The sequence below is a fragment of the Typopeltis vanoorti genome, chromosome 3, assembly GCF_054136105.1.
Source record: "Typopeltis vanoorti isolate ZY-2024b chromosome 3, IOZ_Tvanoo_1.0, whole genome shotgun sequence".
NCBI lineage: Eukaryota > Metazoa > Arthropoda > Arachnida > Uropygi > Thelyphonidae > Typopeltis > Typopeltis vanoorti.
Window position 1 is genome coordinate 79,612,325 of NC_143551.1, and position 18,596 is coordinate 79,630,920.

At 34.2% G+C, this 18,596-nt stretch overlaps 1 protein-coding gene across 1 annotated transcript in view; it reads left to right on the plus strand.

Annotated features, from left to right (window-relative positions):
• LOC150108311 (plexin-B-like) overlaps window positions 1-18,596 on the plus strand; it is a 331,489-nt gene that overhangs the window by 154,456 nt on the left and 158,437 nt on the right. The window contains exons 16-18 of the mRNA XM_090390442.1: window positions 2,611-2,787; window positions 10,524-10,620; window positions 16,423-16,692. Of these exons, the coding sequence (XP_090246568.1) occupies window positions 2,611-2,787; window positions 10,524-10,620; window positions 16,423-16,692 (544 nt within the window). The remainder of the gene's footprint in view (window positions 1-2,610; window positions 2,788-10,523; window positions 10,621-16,422; window positions 16,693-18,596) is intronic.

Here is an 18,596-nt window from a genome sequence, read left to right on the forward strand (position 1 = left end):
ACTACTATGAAGTGGCATGTATCAATTTATTATAAGAGAGGTATCTTAAATCACATTATTTTTATGAAGCATCCTGTTTGTCTTATTATAAATTTTGCCATGAGTGCAAAATATCTTGTAGATACTGATATCTTCTCAGGTGTGCAGTTTTTTTTAAATATTTAATGACATTATTGTCTTATCTTCTTTGCTTCTTGTATTCTTCTATCTTGTATTCTTGCAGAATACAAGAATGGAAACAGCAAGAGAGAGAGAGAGAAATAAGGTTATGGATCATGCTTCATTTTTACTAAGATATTATCCCTGCTATACTTGACATAGTTAAGCACATATAGGACTGCAACATTTCATTCACTGGAAGCTTTTTGAACATAGAATCAGTTTACACACATTTTTATTGCAATCATTTTAAAAGTATTGTTTTAAATGTTAAAATGATCACTATTATCATTATACCTCTTTGAAGTGGAAAAACAAAACAAAACATGGGAAGCTCAATGCATTATGTAAGAGAATAGATATTATTTTTTGTGTCTATTTGTCAATGTGTTGTGTGGCCTCTGATGAACTTCATCACCTTGTCCACTATCACTCCAAGAGCTTTTCCAATTGCAAAGCCTCTAATGGCTTAACATTAGAGGTTTTGCATTACTAGATTATTCTCTCCACTCTCCCAGATTATAAAAAATTATAAATTGTTTCTCCTCTCACTAATTCGAACCACAATCTCATGCAAGTTTCCTCTGCCGTAGAATGTCCTCCTCTCAATCATCCCCAACTTTGTGTCCTTTGGCACCACAAAAGGCTCCAATATTGGGATGAATTCAGGGATTTCCATTCTTCCTTTCTGTGGCAGACTACTGCTTTTGCTTCTGATTCAGACACCTGTTCTGAGCAGGTTGAAGAAATTATTCGTGCTGGTATGCACGAATTCTTTGCACACTTTTGACAGTTTCTTTATCCCCTTGGAACCTTATTAAAGAGGCAAAAGGACTTCCTTATCTTTCTTACTTGTCAAGGTTCACTTCAACATTGCATTCAACATTATTCAACATTCAACATTATGCCAAGATCCCTAGCCTCATATCATTTTCTTGTAGTATAACCTCGCTAATATAGTATGCTGATGGAAATCTAATCATGCCAAAGTGCTTTTTAATCAGTGGAAATCAGTCAAAATTACCCATATTGCTTGTCTAAGAGATCTGATCCTAAGACAGCCTCTCAGGAATGAGATCGCCATTGTCTGAGAAGGTATGTATGGACAAACAGAATTTCCTGTATAGCAATTGACTGAAGCATTTAATGAAGGCTGTTCCTGACCCATATCTCACCAAACTGTGCACAAGGAACTGAAGAGGATCAGTATAGGTTTCTGCAAAGTAATAAAAGTTTCTTATTCAATGGCCTGTATATGTGATTGGTGCATTTGAATTACTTAAAGGTGTAAATATGTGAACCATCATTAATGAGCCATGTGAGAATGGTAGATAAGGGAGAGAAAGAACAAGTGTGAATAGAAATACTTTCATTACTGTCAAACAAATGATTAATCATTTACATTTGTGATATATGTATGTGTGTCCTAATAAGTTGCTAGGTGGAACAAATAACGTGCTCCTAAAAAGTTTAGAAATGCATACTTTCAACAATTTAGTAACAATTAGCGTAATTCGAGACAACTGGAATGGTTCTTTATAATGAAAAACATAGACACTATGCTGCATGCCTTCAGAGCATCTAACTAAATACACTTATTCTAACATCCTCATTGAATTTTCAATTGCAGAAAATATGTGGTAAACAATTTTAATGTGGTCATTGTAGGAAGCAAACAATATATGTAAAGCAGATTATGTAAAGCAAATAAAGATGTATGTGTATATGTATAAATTGAAATCAGTTTAAATTACATTTAAAATTTTTCATATCATTAAGACAGTTCACAAATGCTAATTTTATGAATAAAATTCTACTAAAAAAAGTTACAACGAACACGTTGTCTAAACTTTGCGAAAAGATGACTGCATGATGTTGACCCCAACACATATACAATAAAGCAAGTTCTCGCAGGTATTGTCAGCACGGCATGAACATGTGTTAATAGGTGGGAAAGAGGGGGATCTGATATAGCATATCACTTCTTAAAGGGGTTTAATAGGATAAATGCAGAAGAAAATTTTTCAATATATGAAAAGTGCAAGCAACAACAAGAGATTATCCCCTGGAAGTTGTATAAGAGCATGGTTTGCAAAGGTGTGAGGACTAGATCATTGCACATTAACCATTATGAGATAATCTGCTTAAAATGTGGTGAATGAGTGAATGAGTTGACAGAGGTGACTGTGAGTGCTTTTTTTCGGTAAATAAATTTAAGGAGACACATGATAGGCATTCTGTGAATAATAGTTAGAGGACCAACCTCCTCTGAGTTTTCAGATCTTACAGAGATGCCCACATAGTAGCAATAATAATAATATTTCAATAATTAATATGCAACTGTTCTATAAATCCATTTCAAAGAACACTGCCAAAAACATTAATAACAGTAACTGTATGTTTCTTTGATAATGTGGCCTTTGTTTCATATATTCCATTTTTTTTAAATAGGTCATTAGCAAGCAGTAGTCAAGTTAGCTGTCGGACTACACGTTCACCTGTGCCTTCTTATTTGGTCTCTCAGCTACTTCTTAGGATTGATGGAGCTAATTTGACTTATTCTGATCCTTTTATTTATACTGCCGATCCTACTATTCATTTTATACGTCCATTAAAAAGTTTTATAAGGTGATGCTCTTATTTATCTCCAGTTATTGATATCTAGTTTTAATTAATTCTCATAAGATTTTTCATAAAAGCTTTTTGTTGTTGTTGTGATTATGATTGAGTAAGGAAATGATATATTAGAAAGCACATGAAATTTACTGTTTAAAATTGCTTTTGATTTAATGTTAACAACTTAAACTGAAATTTCAGCTATTCAATTACATTTCTGTCAGATTTTGCCCTCAAGATTTTCTCCTTCTTGAATGGCAGGCAGTCTCGAGTAGAGTGATGTGGGCAAATATCAAAATGGGGAAACTGGACAATGAGACTTATTTGTGCCTATGGTCTCACAGAAAGTTCTACTAAGGTAGAAGTGGAGGAATTTTTTGAGGCTTTAGATAAAGCAACTGACACAATGAAAAAGGAAAAGTTGGTCCTTGTTGGGGATCTAAATAGCAGAGTAGGAAGTTATTGTCAGACATACAAAATATTTTGAGAACATTTGGAGAAAAGAGCAAAGCTAATAATAATGGCAAATACCTGTTGGATTTCTGCTCAGGACATGGACTGGTTATTACTAACACAATGTTCCAACATAAAAATGTGCACAAATTCACATGGAGAGAAGAGGCAAAGAATAAGAAAAGTCTCATTGACTATGTTATTGTTGATAGTGATGTTTTTCCCCTTGGTGCAGGACACCAGAGTGTACAGAGAATTTGAAATTGGAAGTGATCACCATTTAGTCTTGAGCAGGATAAAAGAATAAAATTGAATTTCATATTGAAAAGAATGACATGTAAGAAAGTTTTAAAGTTGAGCAGCTCTCAGATGTGAACTGTAGATTAAAATACACAAACATAATTGAAGAAAAAATGAAAGAGTGAGAACAGGAACCAAACCTGGAGATTCAGTGGCAAGCCCTGAAGAAAACACTGATTGATTCAGTCAGAGAAGCATGTGGTGAGATTGTCTGTAAGGATAGAAAAATCAGAACTCCATAGTGGACACAGGAAGTTAAAGAGGTGGTGAAAGAAAAGAAAAAAGCACATCAAAAGTTCCCGGCAAATGAGTCAGCTTGTGCTCTTAAAGAATACAGAGACAAATGTAAGAAAGCTAAACAGTGTGTAAAACTAGCTAAACAAAAGTCATGGGAGGACTTTGGTAAGAACATAGAAAATAAATATCAAGAAGGTGGCAAGATATTCTGGAGGTTGTTGAAGAAGCTCAGAAAGGGAGGAGATGCTGTAAATGGAATTAGAGAGGATAAAGGTGACATGAAAACAGAAGAAAAAGATATCCTTGAAGTATGGCATAATTACTTCGAAAAATTGCTAAATGAAACAAGCAGTGACGATAGCACAGTGGTAAATTACACTGACCAGGCATGCAGTCAAGAATACATATATCTATACTTGAAATAGCCATCAAAAGCCTGAAAAGTAGAAAGGCATCAGGATAGATGATATTTGACCAGAAATGCTCAAATATGGAGATATAAAAGTCTTACAGTGGCTTCACTGCATAGTTCAGAAGGCCTGGACAGAGGGACGAATTCCCGATGATTGGAGTAGAGCTCTCATAGTACCCATATATAAAATGGGAAATAAAACTGAATTTTATTTCCCAGAGGTATTTCTCTGGGAAATATATGCAAGTATACTTGAGAAATGGTTGAGAAGGATTGTGGAAGAGGAAGCTTGGTGAAGAACAATCTGGATTCAGGCCAAATAGAGGGTGTCAGGATCAGATTTTCATTTTACGACGGATAGTTGAGAAATCATGGGAATATAACAAAGATCTGTATTTAAGTTTTGTAGATCTGGAGAAGGAATATGACAAGGTGCCAAGAGAGAAGCTATTCAGAACACTACAGTTATATCGTGTCAATGGGGCATTATATCAAGCAATACTTAGTCTTTATTTGAGTTGTAAGTCAGCAGTTAGAATTGAAGGAAGTACAGGAAGGTAGTTTAATGTTAAATCTGGTGTCAGACAAGGATGTACGTTATGGCCTCTGTTATTCATTATCTATATGGATCATGGATCACATTATGAAGGAAAGTGGTATTAAACCTGATATCAAAATTGGAGATGTTAATGTCAGCTCTTTGCTTTATGCGGATGATGTTATACTTCTAAATAAATCCACTACAAGTCTGCAAGATTCTTTTGATTAAATTGAATAACTGTTGTAGTAGATATAGTATGAATATTTAAAAAGGCAAAGACAATGAAAATAGGCAGAAACTTTGAAAATATCAACTGCATTGTGAATGGAAAACCTAAAGAACAAGTAAAACATTTCAGCTACTTGGGCACGATTTTTAGTGAAGATGGTAAATTAAATATGCAAATAGACAACAGAATCAACAAAGCTGGTATGGTAGGCAGTCAACTGAATAAAATTATATGGAATAAGAGAGAAAATAGCCAAAACACTAAATTAGCTGTATTCAAGACAGTGTTCAAACCAGTTTTAACTTATGGATCTGAGAGCTGGGTGAGAAGTAAAACACTTGACTAAAGACTAGAGACCACAGATATGAGAGTCCTTAGAAAGATTATAGGCATGAACAGATGGCATCAATGGCAATATCATATTAAAAATGAGGATATTAGGAAAGAACTTGACAGTGTCAACATCTAGGAATGCATTAGCAGAGCTAATCTCAGGTGGTATGGTCACTTAATGGGTGAAGAAAAATTAGCAAAACAAGTGTTCTCTGCCAGGTTGGCAGGAAAAAGACCCAGAGGAAGACTTAAGATAGATATAGGTGGATTGATACAGTAAAAAGTGCTTTAGAAGATAGAAATCTAAGATCTGATAATGTTGGAGTCTTAACAGGTAACAGACTGATTTGGAGGAAAAAAATTGTAGATAAGAAGTTAGTAATGATGTAAATTTTTCATGTAGTACTATCATATTTTGTACACCCCCTTGAGGGTATATATATATATATATATATATATATATATATATATATATATATATATCAGGAATTTTATGATGATGATTTTCTCCTTATATGTTTGATTCTGTTTAAAAGTTAATTCATTGTGAATATTGTTATCATTATTTCTCAACAAAACAGAAAAATGCCACATTTGTATGTTATCCCATAATTTGATTGATTTAAACTGTCTTCATTTAAATATATTCTTTTACGATTATTTTTACTTATTATTTTTATTATTGTTAAGAGAGACTTCCAGGGAATCAAAGAATCATTGAGGAAGACAACACACTACACTCACAAGCTATCATACTTATTCTTGAATTCATTCACACTGCTTGCGCTCACAACATCCAGTGGCAATCCATTCTAATCATGCACCACCTGGTGAGAGAAAAATGTAGCCCTCATCCTCTTCTTAGCAGTATTCATTCATTCTCAGCTTCCAGGGATGCCCTCTTGTCCTTTCCACACCTTCCATAAATTGAAAAATTCCATCAACTGAAATACTGTATAACTGTTTTAGAAGATTCTAAGTCTCAATCATATCACTCCTCTTTCTTCTGTTTGCTAGTCTCTGCAGCCTACAAATTCTCAATCTGTCTTCATAATCAGTATTCCACAATCCTAATATCATTTTTAACACTCTCCTTTGCACTCTCTCCACAGTATCAGAATCACGCAACAGAAACCAGGTGACCAGACCTGTACACAATAGTCCAACTGAGATCTTATCGAGTTCTTGTAAAGAGGCAAAATGACATCCTAGCTTTACATGTCAAAGTTTGTTTCAGCATTGCAATTATCTTTTGAGTTGTATTTGCAATCTTTGCTGAATGGCCTGAACTTTCTATCTACTAACACACCAAGATCCCTAGCCTGATCAGTTTCTTCTAGCATAATCCCACCAATATAATACAACATTGGATTTCTAATCATTCCAAAGTGCATTGCTTAGCATTTAATGACATTGAACTGATGTCCATCTTCCCATGGCCACAATTCCAGCCTATTCAAATCATTCTGCAAGTACTGCATATCAGCTGTATTCCTGATTACTCTACCTATCTTTGCATTATCAGCAAATAGCTGTATGTTGCCTGTCAAATCCTTCCTAAAGTCATTAATGTACAGATTGAATAACAGTGGACCAAGGACTGATCCTCATGGTACACTACTGGTTACCTTAAATTTTGCAGATTCGCATCTGCTGTATACCACTTGTTGATATCTGTCAGTCAACTGTCCTCTTATTCAATTGGAATATTATTATAGAATGTGAGCAAGTTGCTAAAATATGATCTTCCCTTAGTAAACCCATGCTGTTCATTGCAAAGTAGAGATTCTCTGTCAACCCATTTTTGAAGGTCAGCCCTCACGAACTTTTCCAAAATCTTCACTACCACTCTTGAAATACTGATTGGTCGATAGCTGGATGCATTGGTCTTTGCACCACCCTTGTGCAATGGGATTACCATAAATTCTTTCCACTCTTGCAAAATCTTCCCTGTTCTGGGGTTCAAATTATATAGCCTGGTTAAAGGAAGAGCCAGTTTATCTGAACACTCTTTTAGCACCCGTTCTGATTTCCCATCAGCTCCTATTGCTGAATTCTATTCAGTTTGTGCAAGAGCTCTAACACCTCCTCCTCATACACTGAGTTTCTTCATCCAGTGAAGAAACTATATTCTTATCTTCACTGCTACGAGTGAAGAGGTAGCAGTGAGCTCAGTGTTGCATACATCAGGTTGATAGCTTTTAGCAAAATGGGCATTCATTAGTCGAACAACCTTTTCTGCATCTGTCATCCTCACACTATCTGTGTTCAACAGAGTTATTCTTTCATATTCATTCTTTTTTTTTTTTCTTGCAGTAGAATATCAATAAAATTCTTTGGGGTTATCTTTAGCTTCAGAGCCAGTTTCTTTTCATACTCAGACTTAGCTTTCCATATAACAGTTGTGACTCTTCTGGCCTGCTGCTCATAATTTTCATAACTGACATCATTCTTATCCGCATGGTATTCCTTCCATATCATTCTTTTCTTATGAATCTCTTGCTTGACAAGATTACACATCCATTTGACTCCTATCTTATTTATTCTTCAAACTCTAGGGACACATTCTGATATTGCATCATTTAAGTATTTTTTAAATGCTTCCTATGCACTGTCAATATTCCTCCCATCCAGTAACCAATACAAGTATACTCCTTAGTTGGTCATAATTTCCTGCTTTGTAGTTCAGCACATAACCCGTAACCTTTTCTGAATGGAACATTCATAAATTTAGCCACTTCCCAAGTGAGTACTGCATGATTGCTGTCACCAACCAGAGGCAGAATAGTTAAGTGTTTAACTGAAACACCCTCTGACACTGTAATCAAATCTAACACTGCTTGACCTTGAGTTCCTCCTGTCACATGCTGCTTGGGAAAGTTGTTTCACAACAGCTCAATAAATTCAGTTTCATTCTTCTCATGAGATTTTACTGCTACCCAATCATTAGTTGAATAACCTCTTCTGCAACTGTCATCACCCTCACACCATCTGTATTCAATAGAGTTGTTCTTTCATATTCATTCTTTCTTTTATTTGCAACGTATCGATAGAGTGGAATACTTATCTATAATAACTTATTGGATGTTTTACTTATTTGTAACATCTTTAGATATTTTTAAATTTAATGTGTATGTTAGACATGTTAATGATTTAATTATAGTTTAATACATGTAAATTTAGAAATAAGTTTAATAATTTGGTATGATAATATTTTGTGTAACATTTAAATATTATTGTTGTTGTTATTATTACATGACGCTTCCAAATATTCTAGAACTCATTTGCAGGAGACCACTCCCACTAACCCACCTCATGGCAACTGTACATGCACCGTACTATTTGGTCTCACAAATGTGTTTTTGTCTGTTAATTGCATATGTCCTCTATCCATTTCATCAGTTTCACTGCAGAAAAATCTAAAATTTTGGCAGAAAAAAATCCTACAACCTCTGCATGAGACTGTTTAACTTGATGTCTATTGAAAAACGTCATATAAAGATTTCTTGTGTCATGACAAGGATCAAACCCAAATCTTTTCCAGCCAAATGTGCATATCATGTTTTTTCCAGGTACACTACAGACTAAGATGAAGAACTTGTTCTACCTTCTTTATAAGGCTTTGATACAGCTGCATATGGATTGCTAGCCACGGATTTCCTGGGAATGAGGAAGAAGTGAGAGATAGAGAGAATCTAGTGGTGAGTAAGCAAGATGATGAAAAGTTTGTGTAACTCCCTTTGAGGATAGATTGAAGATTTGTGGATTACAAAACTTTGATTGAAAGGTGGGAAAAGAAGGGATATGATAGAAACATATAAATTACTAAAAGGATTTTTATAAGATTGATGCAGAAAAAAAAAAAAATTTTTTTTTTAATAATTTACAACCAAAATGCAGAGACAGGGATAATTCCTGAAAATTGGGTAAAAGAACATGAATACTAGATTTTGTGCTTGGAGAGTGGTGAATGAGTAGAATGAGTCTCCAGATGTGGTTATGATGGCTTTTTCAATGAATGAGTTCAAGGAGAAGTATGATATGTATTACATGAATAATGTTAATGCGAGCCTCCTACAAAGAATTCTTTGGACTCTGAAGAGATGCTTGTGGTATTAATAATAATATAGGTGGCTATGAGTGCACTTTGGAGGAGAACTAGTCTTCTACAAAGACTGCAGAGTGTCTCTTTGGACACCATAGAGGTACCTATGTATAATAATACAGTGGAATCTCTCTTAACCGGCAACAACGGGACTTTGCCGATTCTGGATATGAGATTTTGCCAGATAATTGAATATATATTTCAAGAACTTATCTGTTCATGATTTGCGATGTCATCTATAGAAATTATAGCATGCGAAGTTCGTTGGTCATGTTTTTCGGTCTGCGCCATAATTAAATAACATCAAAAATCATGCGGATTTTTTAAAATTTAAAACATATGCACATAATTTTATATTTCACAAAATCGAATTTAAACAGCATTTAAAAATTACAGTACGTATTATCACATGAAAGTGTGAATTGCTTAGTGTGATGACATAACATAACTTGGAATGTCTGCCTGCTTACAAGATTGTCGCTGGAGCTTTAAAAATTCACTGTGTAAACAATGAAGTTTCAGAACATCATGTGCTGACATAGATGAACATTGTTCATCAAATCTTATGAAAGTCTGCAATCCTTCATCTGCTTCCTTCCACATAACTTTCTTGGTCTGCATGCTGTTGTCCTCATCTTCATCCTCCTCCTCATCATCATGCAAGCCCATTGCATATTTTTCTTATCTCATAGGCTTAAATTTCGGGTTTAAATTTAGACCTTCAAAAATGCTGTTGTTTTGGTAATGCCAGTTAATTGGGTGGCAGTTACGAGAGATTTTACTGTAATAAGAATTCTTTATCTAATTTCATGCATTCAATAATGTGTAGAATACAAATTTTTTAAAAAAATTATATTTGCCTAAAAAGTAATTAGTAAATTCTGTTTTTATTTAGTTCATATGAAAAAAAAAAGATCATAAATGAATAACATAATAACATGAATTGAATAAATCAAATGAATAATAATAATAACAGTTTTCATGCACTTCTTTTTTGTGTTATTTATTTGTTATTTTTTGTCATGTAGAAATTCAAGTCTTTTTCATGATGCTGTGTTAGTTATTTTTAAAATTATCCCTTATCAGTACATTTATCTATGTATTTCATTCATTGTCTATTTATTCATTTATTTTTTAGTGGAGGCCGTTCAGTCAGGGTAATAGGAACTAATCTTACATCCATCCAACAACCTAGAATGGTTATTTTTAATGAACATAGTGTAGTAAATGAAACCGTAAGTTTTCTTTCCTTTCCATTATTGTCATTTTCTTTTATGGCATTGATCATTACTACTTTTTTAGTGAAACTATATTCTTATACTCAGATCGATAAGAAGTACTTTATATTGGATGTTTAATGCAGTGAATAATTACTTGAAATGTTTTAATTTATCGTAATTAAAGAAAATGAATATAGTCAATGGTATAGCAGACATTTCTTGTTAATGAATATTGTTTTGCATTTTTGGCATGAAAGTAGTTTTACAGTATGATAATAATGTGAGCTGGCATGAATTTGTATGACTAATAGAATTAACGTAAAAATAATTAAAATATATTAAAAACTACAGTAATGATATAACATGAGATAGTAATGCATTAATAAATAATGCCTTTAATACAGGATTTTACAAAGAGACATTTGACTGGATGCCACATAAATTGATATTTAAGTTGCAACATGTGGGTTTAGATAACAGACGGTCAGTTAGTGAAGTGACCATCTGATAAAGTATGAAGAAGCAGTATCAAGAAAAAAGGAAGGTTAAATATGGTGTTCCACAGGGCTCAGTATGGGGACTTTTGCTATTTAACCTTTATGCTGGTGATGTTTGCCACTAGATTGCAGGGAGGTATTCGGATATTGTGTTTGTATGTGTAAAGCTTGTGAGGGTTATCAGTAAAAGTACTATGTTGTTGCCCTTTAGGTAGATTTGAATAAGCAGGGCAAGCGGGCAAAAGAATGGCAATATCAATTTAATACAACTAAATGTACGGTTTTGAAATTTGGGGTGCAGTGATGGGTGATTGCCTGCTCTATTGGTGGAACTGTGCTAGAGGAAGTAGAGGAGGTAAGAGATCTTGTAGAGATAGTCAACAGACATTTGCAGTTGAGATGATGTGTCATGAAGGTGGCGAAGGTTAATCCAGAGGATCGCTGCAATACTGAGAAGGATTTACCTAGCAAAGATAACAGAATGATGAGTTCATTGTTAAACATTAAAATCACATTTGGATTATTGTATTTCAAATCTAGTTACAGGGATTTGAATGGAATGAAGTAAACATGAAGAGGATACAGAGGTAGATAACAAAAATGATATTATGACTGTGCAGTGTTGTTATGAGGATAAATACATGCAAGTTGCAGAAACAAATTCTAGCTTGCATGTATTTGATGGCTCCTTGTTCTTGCAGCTTGCAAGAACAAGGAGCCATCCCTTGTCCTTGAAGTTGCAAAAGGAAGTGGTAAGAGAATGGAAGAGACTGTTCTGCATGGAGAGCGGATGGACCTCTTGTCTGAGAGAGCGGTAAGAGTGCTGATAGCAAACGAGTTTAACAAATGGTATGATAGACTTTGTGTTATGCAAGATGGAATGAGTCTTGTAACGCTGTAGAGATTCTGAATAATAATTATTATAATAAAACAGGTGCCTGGAAAAAAAAAACAGAGGATACCCAGGATCTAGGTGGATTAAAGCAGTTAAAAGCTTTAAAAGACCAAATGCTGCATGTGATCATATTAGAAATGTTACAAACAAGGAATTAATTTGAAAAAAAAACTGTTAATCATAGTATCCTTCATTCCCCTTGAGGGGTGTGTGAGTATGTACAGGCACCAACTTATGCCAGTCCAGAGTTATGGAGAATGTCTGGAAAGCTACCGAAGAAACTTTATGACAGTCAGGGGGTTATGAACAATCTTAGTGAAACCTCCAATGAATTTGTCAGTTTCAGAGAAAGTATGCTGGCAGCATATTGTCCAGCTAATGACAGGTTCATTTGTTTGCTGTAGTATTTGCTGAGTGGATAGCTATGGTATTCTTATATATATTTTTTATATTTTTATTGATCCGTGATTTACAGGGTTAAAATAACGGAAATAAAAGACCTAGGGTTATGAGCAGTGTAAGCTCACTCATAAACGTATTACATTTATGAGTGAGTGCACTCAAGATTGATCTTGAGATGAAACTGAATATCATTATGAATTACAAAGATGATCACGGCATTGCAAGCCTGTCGCATGACTTTAAACTAGTTATGTCAACTGTGAATGCAATTAGTAAGGATGAGCTCATATTAAAGAAACATTTTAAATGTTCTGAATAATGTGAAATCTACAATTATTAAGATTTAAATTGTTTTAAAATGATGATCTAAATTTTTTGATTTTCTTAATTTATTTATGCCATTTACCATAAATAATTTGTTTTAAATTTTCCTTTTTTTTTTTTTTTTGGCAATTAACATTACATTATAAACATTTGTTTTTATGGTAAACTTCTATTGGATATCATCAACTTTGGAAGTGAACTGACTTATGAAGGTTTTGACATATAAATGGTTTACCAGAACAAAAACATATCCAAAAGTCAGGGACTGTGTATGTGTGTGTGTGTGTGTGTGTGTCAGGATATGATGATTATAATTAATCACCATGTTCCTATTAATTTGGTATAGTTTTGTTTCTGATTTATGTTTTTCATTTTTTGTTTTGTTTAATGAATCCAACATATTTCATTTCATAGCCATTGTGTAATCATTGTTCTAATTTTTTGCTAATCTTCAGCATCATGTGCAACCAATTATTGTTGGAAAAATACATCTGTAAAAACTTTTCATTTGAAACTTAATCACTATTTTTCTTTAATTATGGGAAATGTTAATATCAGTTAATTCTTAATTAAATCAGTTCATTGCAATCCCATGATTATTCTTTTCTCTACATCTTTCATTATTTCTGAATGCAATTCTGTTAACTTCCTTTCCAGAAGTTAGCAGGCAGTTCGTTCCTTGTTAACTTTCCTAAGCTTTCTATGTCCGTGCAGCAATGCTATAGGTCTTACAGCCTTTCCTGTATGGATCAGAAGTAAAAAAAAAAAAATCATCATCATCAAATTCCTGATAGCACAAAATAAAAAAGCTTATATTGTTACCAACTTCATACCAACTCTTTTCTTCCAAATTGACCTATTATCTATCAGGAATCCAGTGTTGTTATATCTTATATTTAAGTCTTCTAAGTCATTTTTAGCATCAGTCCACTTAATTCTTGGTCTTCTCTTCATCTGGGTCTTTTTAAAGGCATTCTGGCATCAGACATCTGTTTTCCTAACTTTTATTTTCTCATTCTGTATAAGCAACCATACCACTTGAGATTAGCTTTGCTCACAAATTTCTGAATGCTAGCAATGTCAAGTTCCTTCCTAATATGATTAACATGCTTATTCATATTAATCATATTAGGAAGAATTATATTAATTAAGCATGCTTCCATATGCTTAATATGATTCTGCCAATGATGCCATCTGTATGCTCCCCTAAGTTTTCTCAGATCTCATGTCTGTCTCCAGTCTTTGGTCAACTATTTGTAACTCTGGTCTCAGATTCTTAATTAAAAATAGCTTGAACATGGCCTTGTATACAGCTACCTTAGTGTTCTTCTGACTTCTCACATATTGCATATAAATTTATGAATAAATATATATATAATAAATATATTATATATATAATAAATTTATAAATTTGTTAACTTGTTTAAATTTGGTGTTTATTTTACATGGCAGAATAAGTTGTTCAAACAAATCAAAGGAACAGCAATGGGCTCCTTCACCTGCTTTGGCTGATTATTTTATGGAACATCTAGAAAACCAACTCTTCTTTACCATTTTACCTCAACCTCCTATTTGGCTTCATTTTGTTGATGATGTCATTGCAATCTGGTCCCACTCAAGACAGAATTACTACAGTTCTAGATAAAATAAACTCCTTTTACTCTTGTATCAAGTTCACTATTGAATGTGAATTCAACATTAAATTCTTCCCTTTTTGGTTTCCTTAATAATCTGTAATCCTGTAGGTAGTGTTGAATTTTGTGTTTATAGAAAACCTTCCTTTACTGGAAGACACATCTATTCCAGTGGCGAATTCTCCATGCTTGCTGCGCAAGTTCATTAATTGAGAAAGAAGTAATATTTATTTGTGAAAGAAGTAATTGAGAAAGAAGTAATATAATTTATAAGTATTCCATTTAATATATTTATTAAATGGAATACTTATAAATGCATGCATTTATAAGTATTCCATTTAAGCTTTTATTTTTGTAGACAGAAGACGTTTTAAGCTTGCACGGCAATAATTGAGCTTTGTGTTGTGTATCGAAGGCTGATGCTAGTCAAGCTGCCTTGGCTTGCTTGGTTGTGGGAGCATCCAGATCCTTGCTTTATTACTGTGATTTTATGCGTATTTCTGCTCCCTCCATGTCATCTCACCCTGTTGCTTAAGCATGGACCATATGCAGTCAAAGTAGCTCTAGCCAGTGAGCTTCAGCCAGCCTTTACAAGTGTGCATGATGCTTGGGAAAATTAAGTTACAACCAACTTTTTATGACGATGTTATTGACCAGTTCATAAAGAAGAACTGTAGGGTAGAATTTGCATTCTCTCAATCTGTCAAGTAGCTAAGGATTGCTTTTAGGATTTATTAAGGATTTCTTTAGCTAAGGATTGCTAAGGAAGGGTCATTGTTTTGAAGGTCATATAAACACTGGTTTATTGTACTTCAGAATGTTTTTCTGATATTTTAAGTTTATGTTATATCAGAGTGAAATGGGAAGAGATTTTTTTTACCTGTACTTTTTGCTGTAACTGCATAGGAAAACATTTTTTATGTGAAGCAATTCGGTGTTCAAATGTAGTGGATCTTGTATTATTGGTTCTAGCTGTGTATTTTGATAGAGCTAGAGAACTTTCTGTTTAGAATGTCTAATATGACAGAAGCTAATTTAGTAGCACAGTGATGGTTTCTTTAGCAGGATAGCATGCTGAATTACTGAATAGTATTTTAGGAACATTATTTATATAAGTTGGCTCTCCTTAGCTAGCCAACTTAATAGTTTTCATTCCTGTTTCCTATTAAACATTATGGGATATGATAAGCTCAGAAGGGCTGTCCAATCAGAATTCATTACTTTTCACTGTATCATTGTTATGACAGAGACATTATGTATTATTATTATCATTATTATCATCAGACCTCCATAGAGTCAAGAGACTCATTACAGGTGGTCCCACTGTCGTATGCACAGCTCATCATACCTTGACTTAAATGCATTCACTGTCTCTGCACTCATTACACTTTCAGGCAATGCATTTCAATCACCCTCCACTCTTCATGCAAAAAGTTTACTCTTTACCTCCTTGCTCACACCCTCATAGGATGTTTCAGGGATGGCCTCTTATTCTACCCCCCCCACCCCATCTCCAGACATTCTATGAAAAATCTCATCCACATTAGTCTGATAAGTGCTCCTTATCAACTTATTTGTTTCAATCATGTCCCTCCTCTTCCTTCTATCCACTAGGTTCTGCAATTTGCATTCTCTCAATCTGTCCTCATACTCCACATTCCAGAGACTAGAAACTGACCTAGTCAATTCCTCTCCAACAACTTGTCATCCCTGATATTACCCAATTCACCTAACTCCTACCTGATTAACCCGCCTTACCTTAGGAGGTGCCTCTTAACTATCTCGCATGTATGCTAATTAGTGAATTCTTAGAATGGGTTTCTTCATTCTCATGAAGTCCTTGCTAAATATGCCCAAGCTGTTATTTGGATCTCTGGGAATCGATCTGTGTTATTAGAAATGATGTTTGTATATCAGTGACTGCTTGGTTGTGTGTGTGTGTGTGTGTGTGTGTGTGTGTGTGTGTGTGTGTGTGTGTGTGTGTGTGTGTGTGTGTGTGTGTGTGTGTGTGTGTGTGTGTGTGCATCATCTCATTTTCATATTTGATACTATTCATATTTTTCAGGCTTGTCATGTCATTAATTCCTCTGTTATGGTGTGTCCATCTCCAGCTGTCAAAGCAGAATCACAAAGAACAAAATATCAACAGAAGGGGTATTTTGATGAAATACGATTGCGGATTGGATTTGTAATGGATGATGTGCAGACAGTAAGAGAACTTCAACATTATTTTCCTGCACTGCCTAATGAATTAGTTTATGTTCCTGATCCTCACTTTTATCCATTAAGCAAAGATGGCATTAAACTTTATAAAGGAGAATCATTAGTCATTGAGGTTGGTAATAAGGAGAATATGATTATTTAAATTTGAATGAAATAGCTGTATAATAATTAAAGTCAATCAGATTATTATTATTATTGCATGCATGTGTCACTTCCCCATAGTCAAAAGATTCTTCATTGGAGAATGCTACAACACTTGTCATATCACAATTTAAATTCATTCATAGTCCTTCACTCACACACTCTGGCAACGTGTTTCAATCAGTCATCACTTTCCATGGAAAGTGATGACTGCTTATACTCCTGTTCATTATACTCTTATGTGATAAGAGTTTTCAGGAATGACCTTTCATTTTTATTCCTTCAACTCTTTGAAAATCTTTCCAACATGTATCTAGTAGACTTCTCTTAATAACTTACATTGCTTGGTCATATCACCTTTCTTTAATGTTTTTTATCTTATTTCAGCAGATAGAGGTTGCAAAACCTATAGTGAATCAGTGAATCATGGACAAGTGGTTAAGAAGAAAGAAAGAATTTATTAGTGTGTTTCTTGAATGGCTTTCACTACTCCAGAAATGCATACTGGTCTGAATTCAATTTCTGCTTTTCTACCACCTTCGTGAAGTGGCACTGTTTTACTTTTCTTCCTTAAAGTTTTACTTATCCAAGAACAAGACACATTATTAACATTATTAATACATCATATATATAATTAGAACATTATTAAATAAGCAAGGAATTCTGTATCTCTCTTAAAAACACTTGTTATAATTCCAAACCTTCATTGGCATCTATATTATTCAGTATACTAAATACCTCAAGTTCACTCACTTCTAGGCAGCCTAGTTGACTCAGTGGATAGTGCTTCTGCTCCCCCTATAATAGGTAAGGGAGTTTGAATGTCACTCTGGACATGGATGTTTGTGAATGTCTTTAACATGTGGGATATGAATTTCATTGCCCAATGTGAGACTTCTTCATCAGCCATTTTTTGTCCACTGCTAGATGGAAGCCTTCCCCAAAGTCCTCCATTCATTCCTATTGAACTTTTTTTGCCACTAAGTTCTTCCAGCCAACTCTTTAACCTCATCCTCTCCACAATCTCTTTGGTCTTTCTGTGGCTCTCTTTCCATCTTTGGAGGGAAGGGGTTAAGATCGACATGCCACCTGAACTGACTTGTAATTGTAAAGAGATGGTTGAACTCTTTAGGATTTTTGAATTATTATTATTTTATTATTATTATTATTTTATTATTATTATTATTATTATTATTATTATTATTATTATTATTTGGTAACCTCCATGGAGTCAACAGACTCATCATGGGAGGCCCACTCAACCAGCAACATGTCTATCATAATGAGTTTCAAGTTATTTACACTACCTGCACTCAAAACTCACTCAGGCAATGCATTCTGCTCATTAACAATTCTCCACGTAAAAAATCTACTCCTCATACCTTTCTTCACCACATCTTTATATAACTTACAGGGATGGCCTCTCTTCCATCTTAACATCTGCTCTTTTTAAAATTTCTTGTGTATTAATCTGATAGAATCCTTTAACTAACTTGAAGGGCTCTATCATATTTCCTATTTTCCTCCTATCCACCAACCTCTGTAATCTACATTCTCTCAAACGCTCTTTATAGTCAATACTACAGAGACATCACAATCCTGACATCACTTTAGTTATTTGTCTTTGGACCCTCTCTAATGTTTTCACATCACAGTGAAAACTAGTTGACCAAATCTGTGCACAATAATCCATATGTAGTCTGACTAATGTCTTATATAGAGGCACCACCACCTCCTTATCCCAACATGTCAATTTACTTTTTATCATAGCAGGTATGTGATGTGCAGTCTTTGCAACACATGTGAAACTTCATTCCACTATCCACCATCGCTTCAAGATCTCGAATCTCATCCACTTCCTTCAGTACAGCTCCA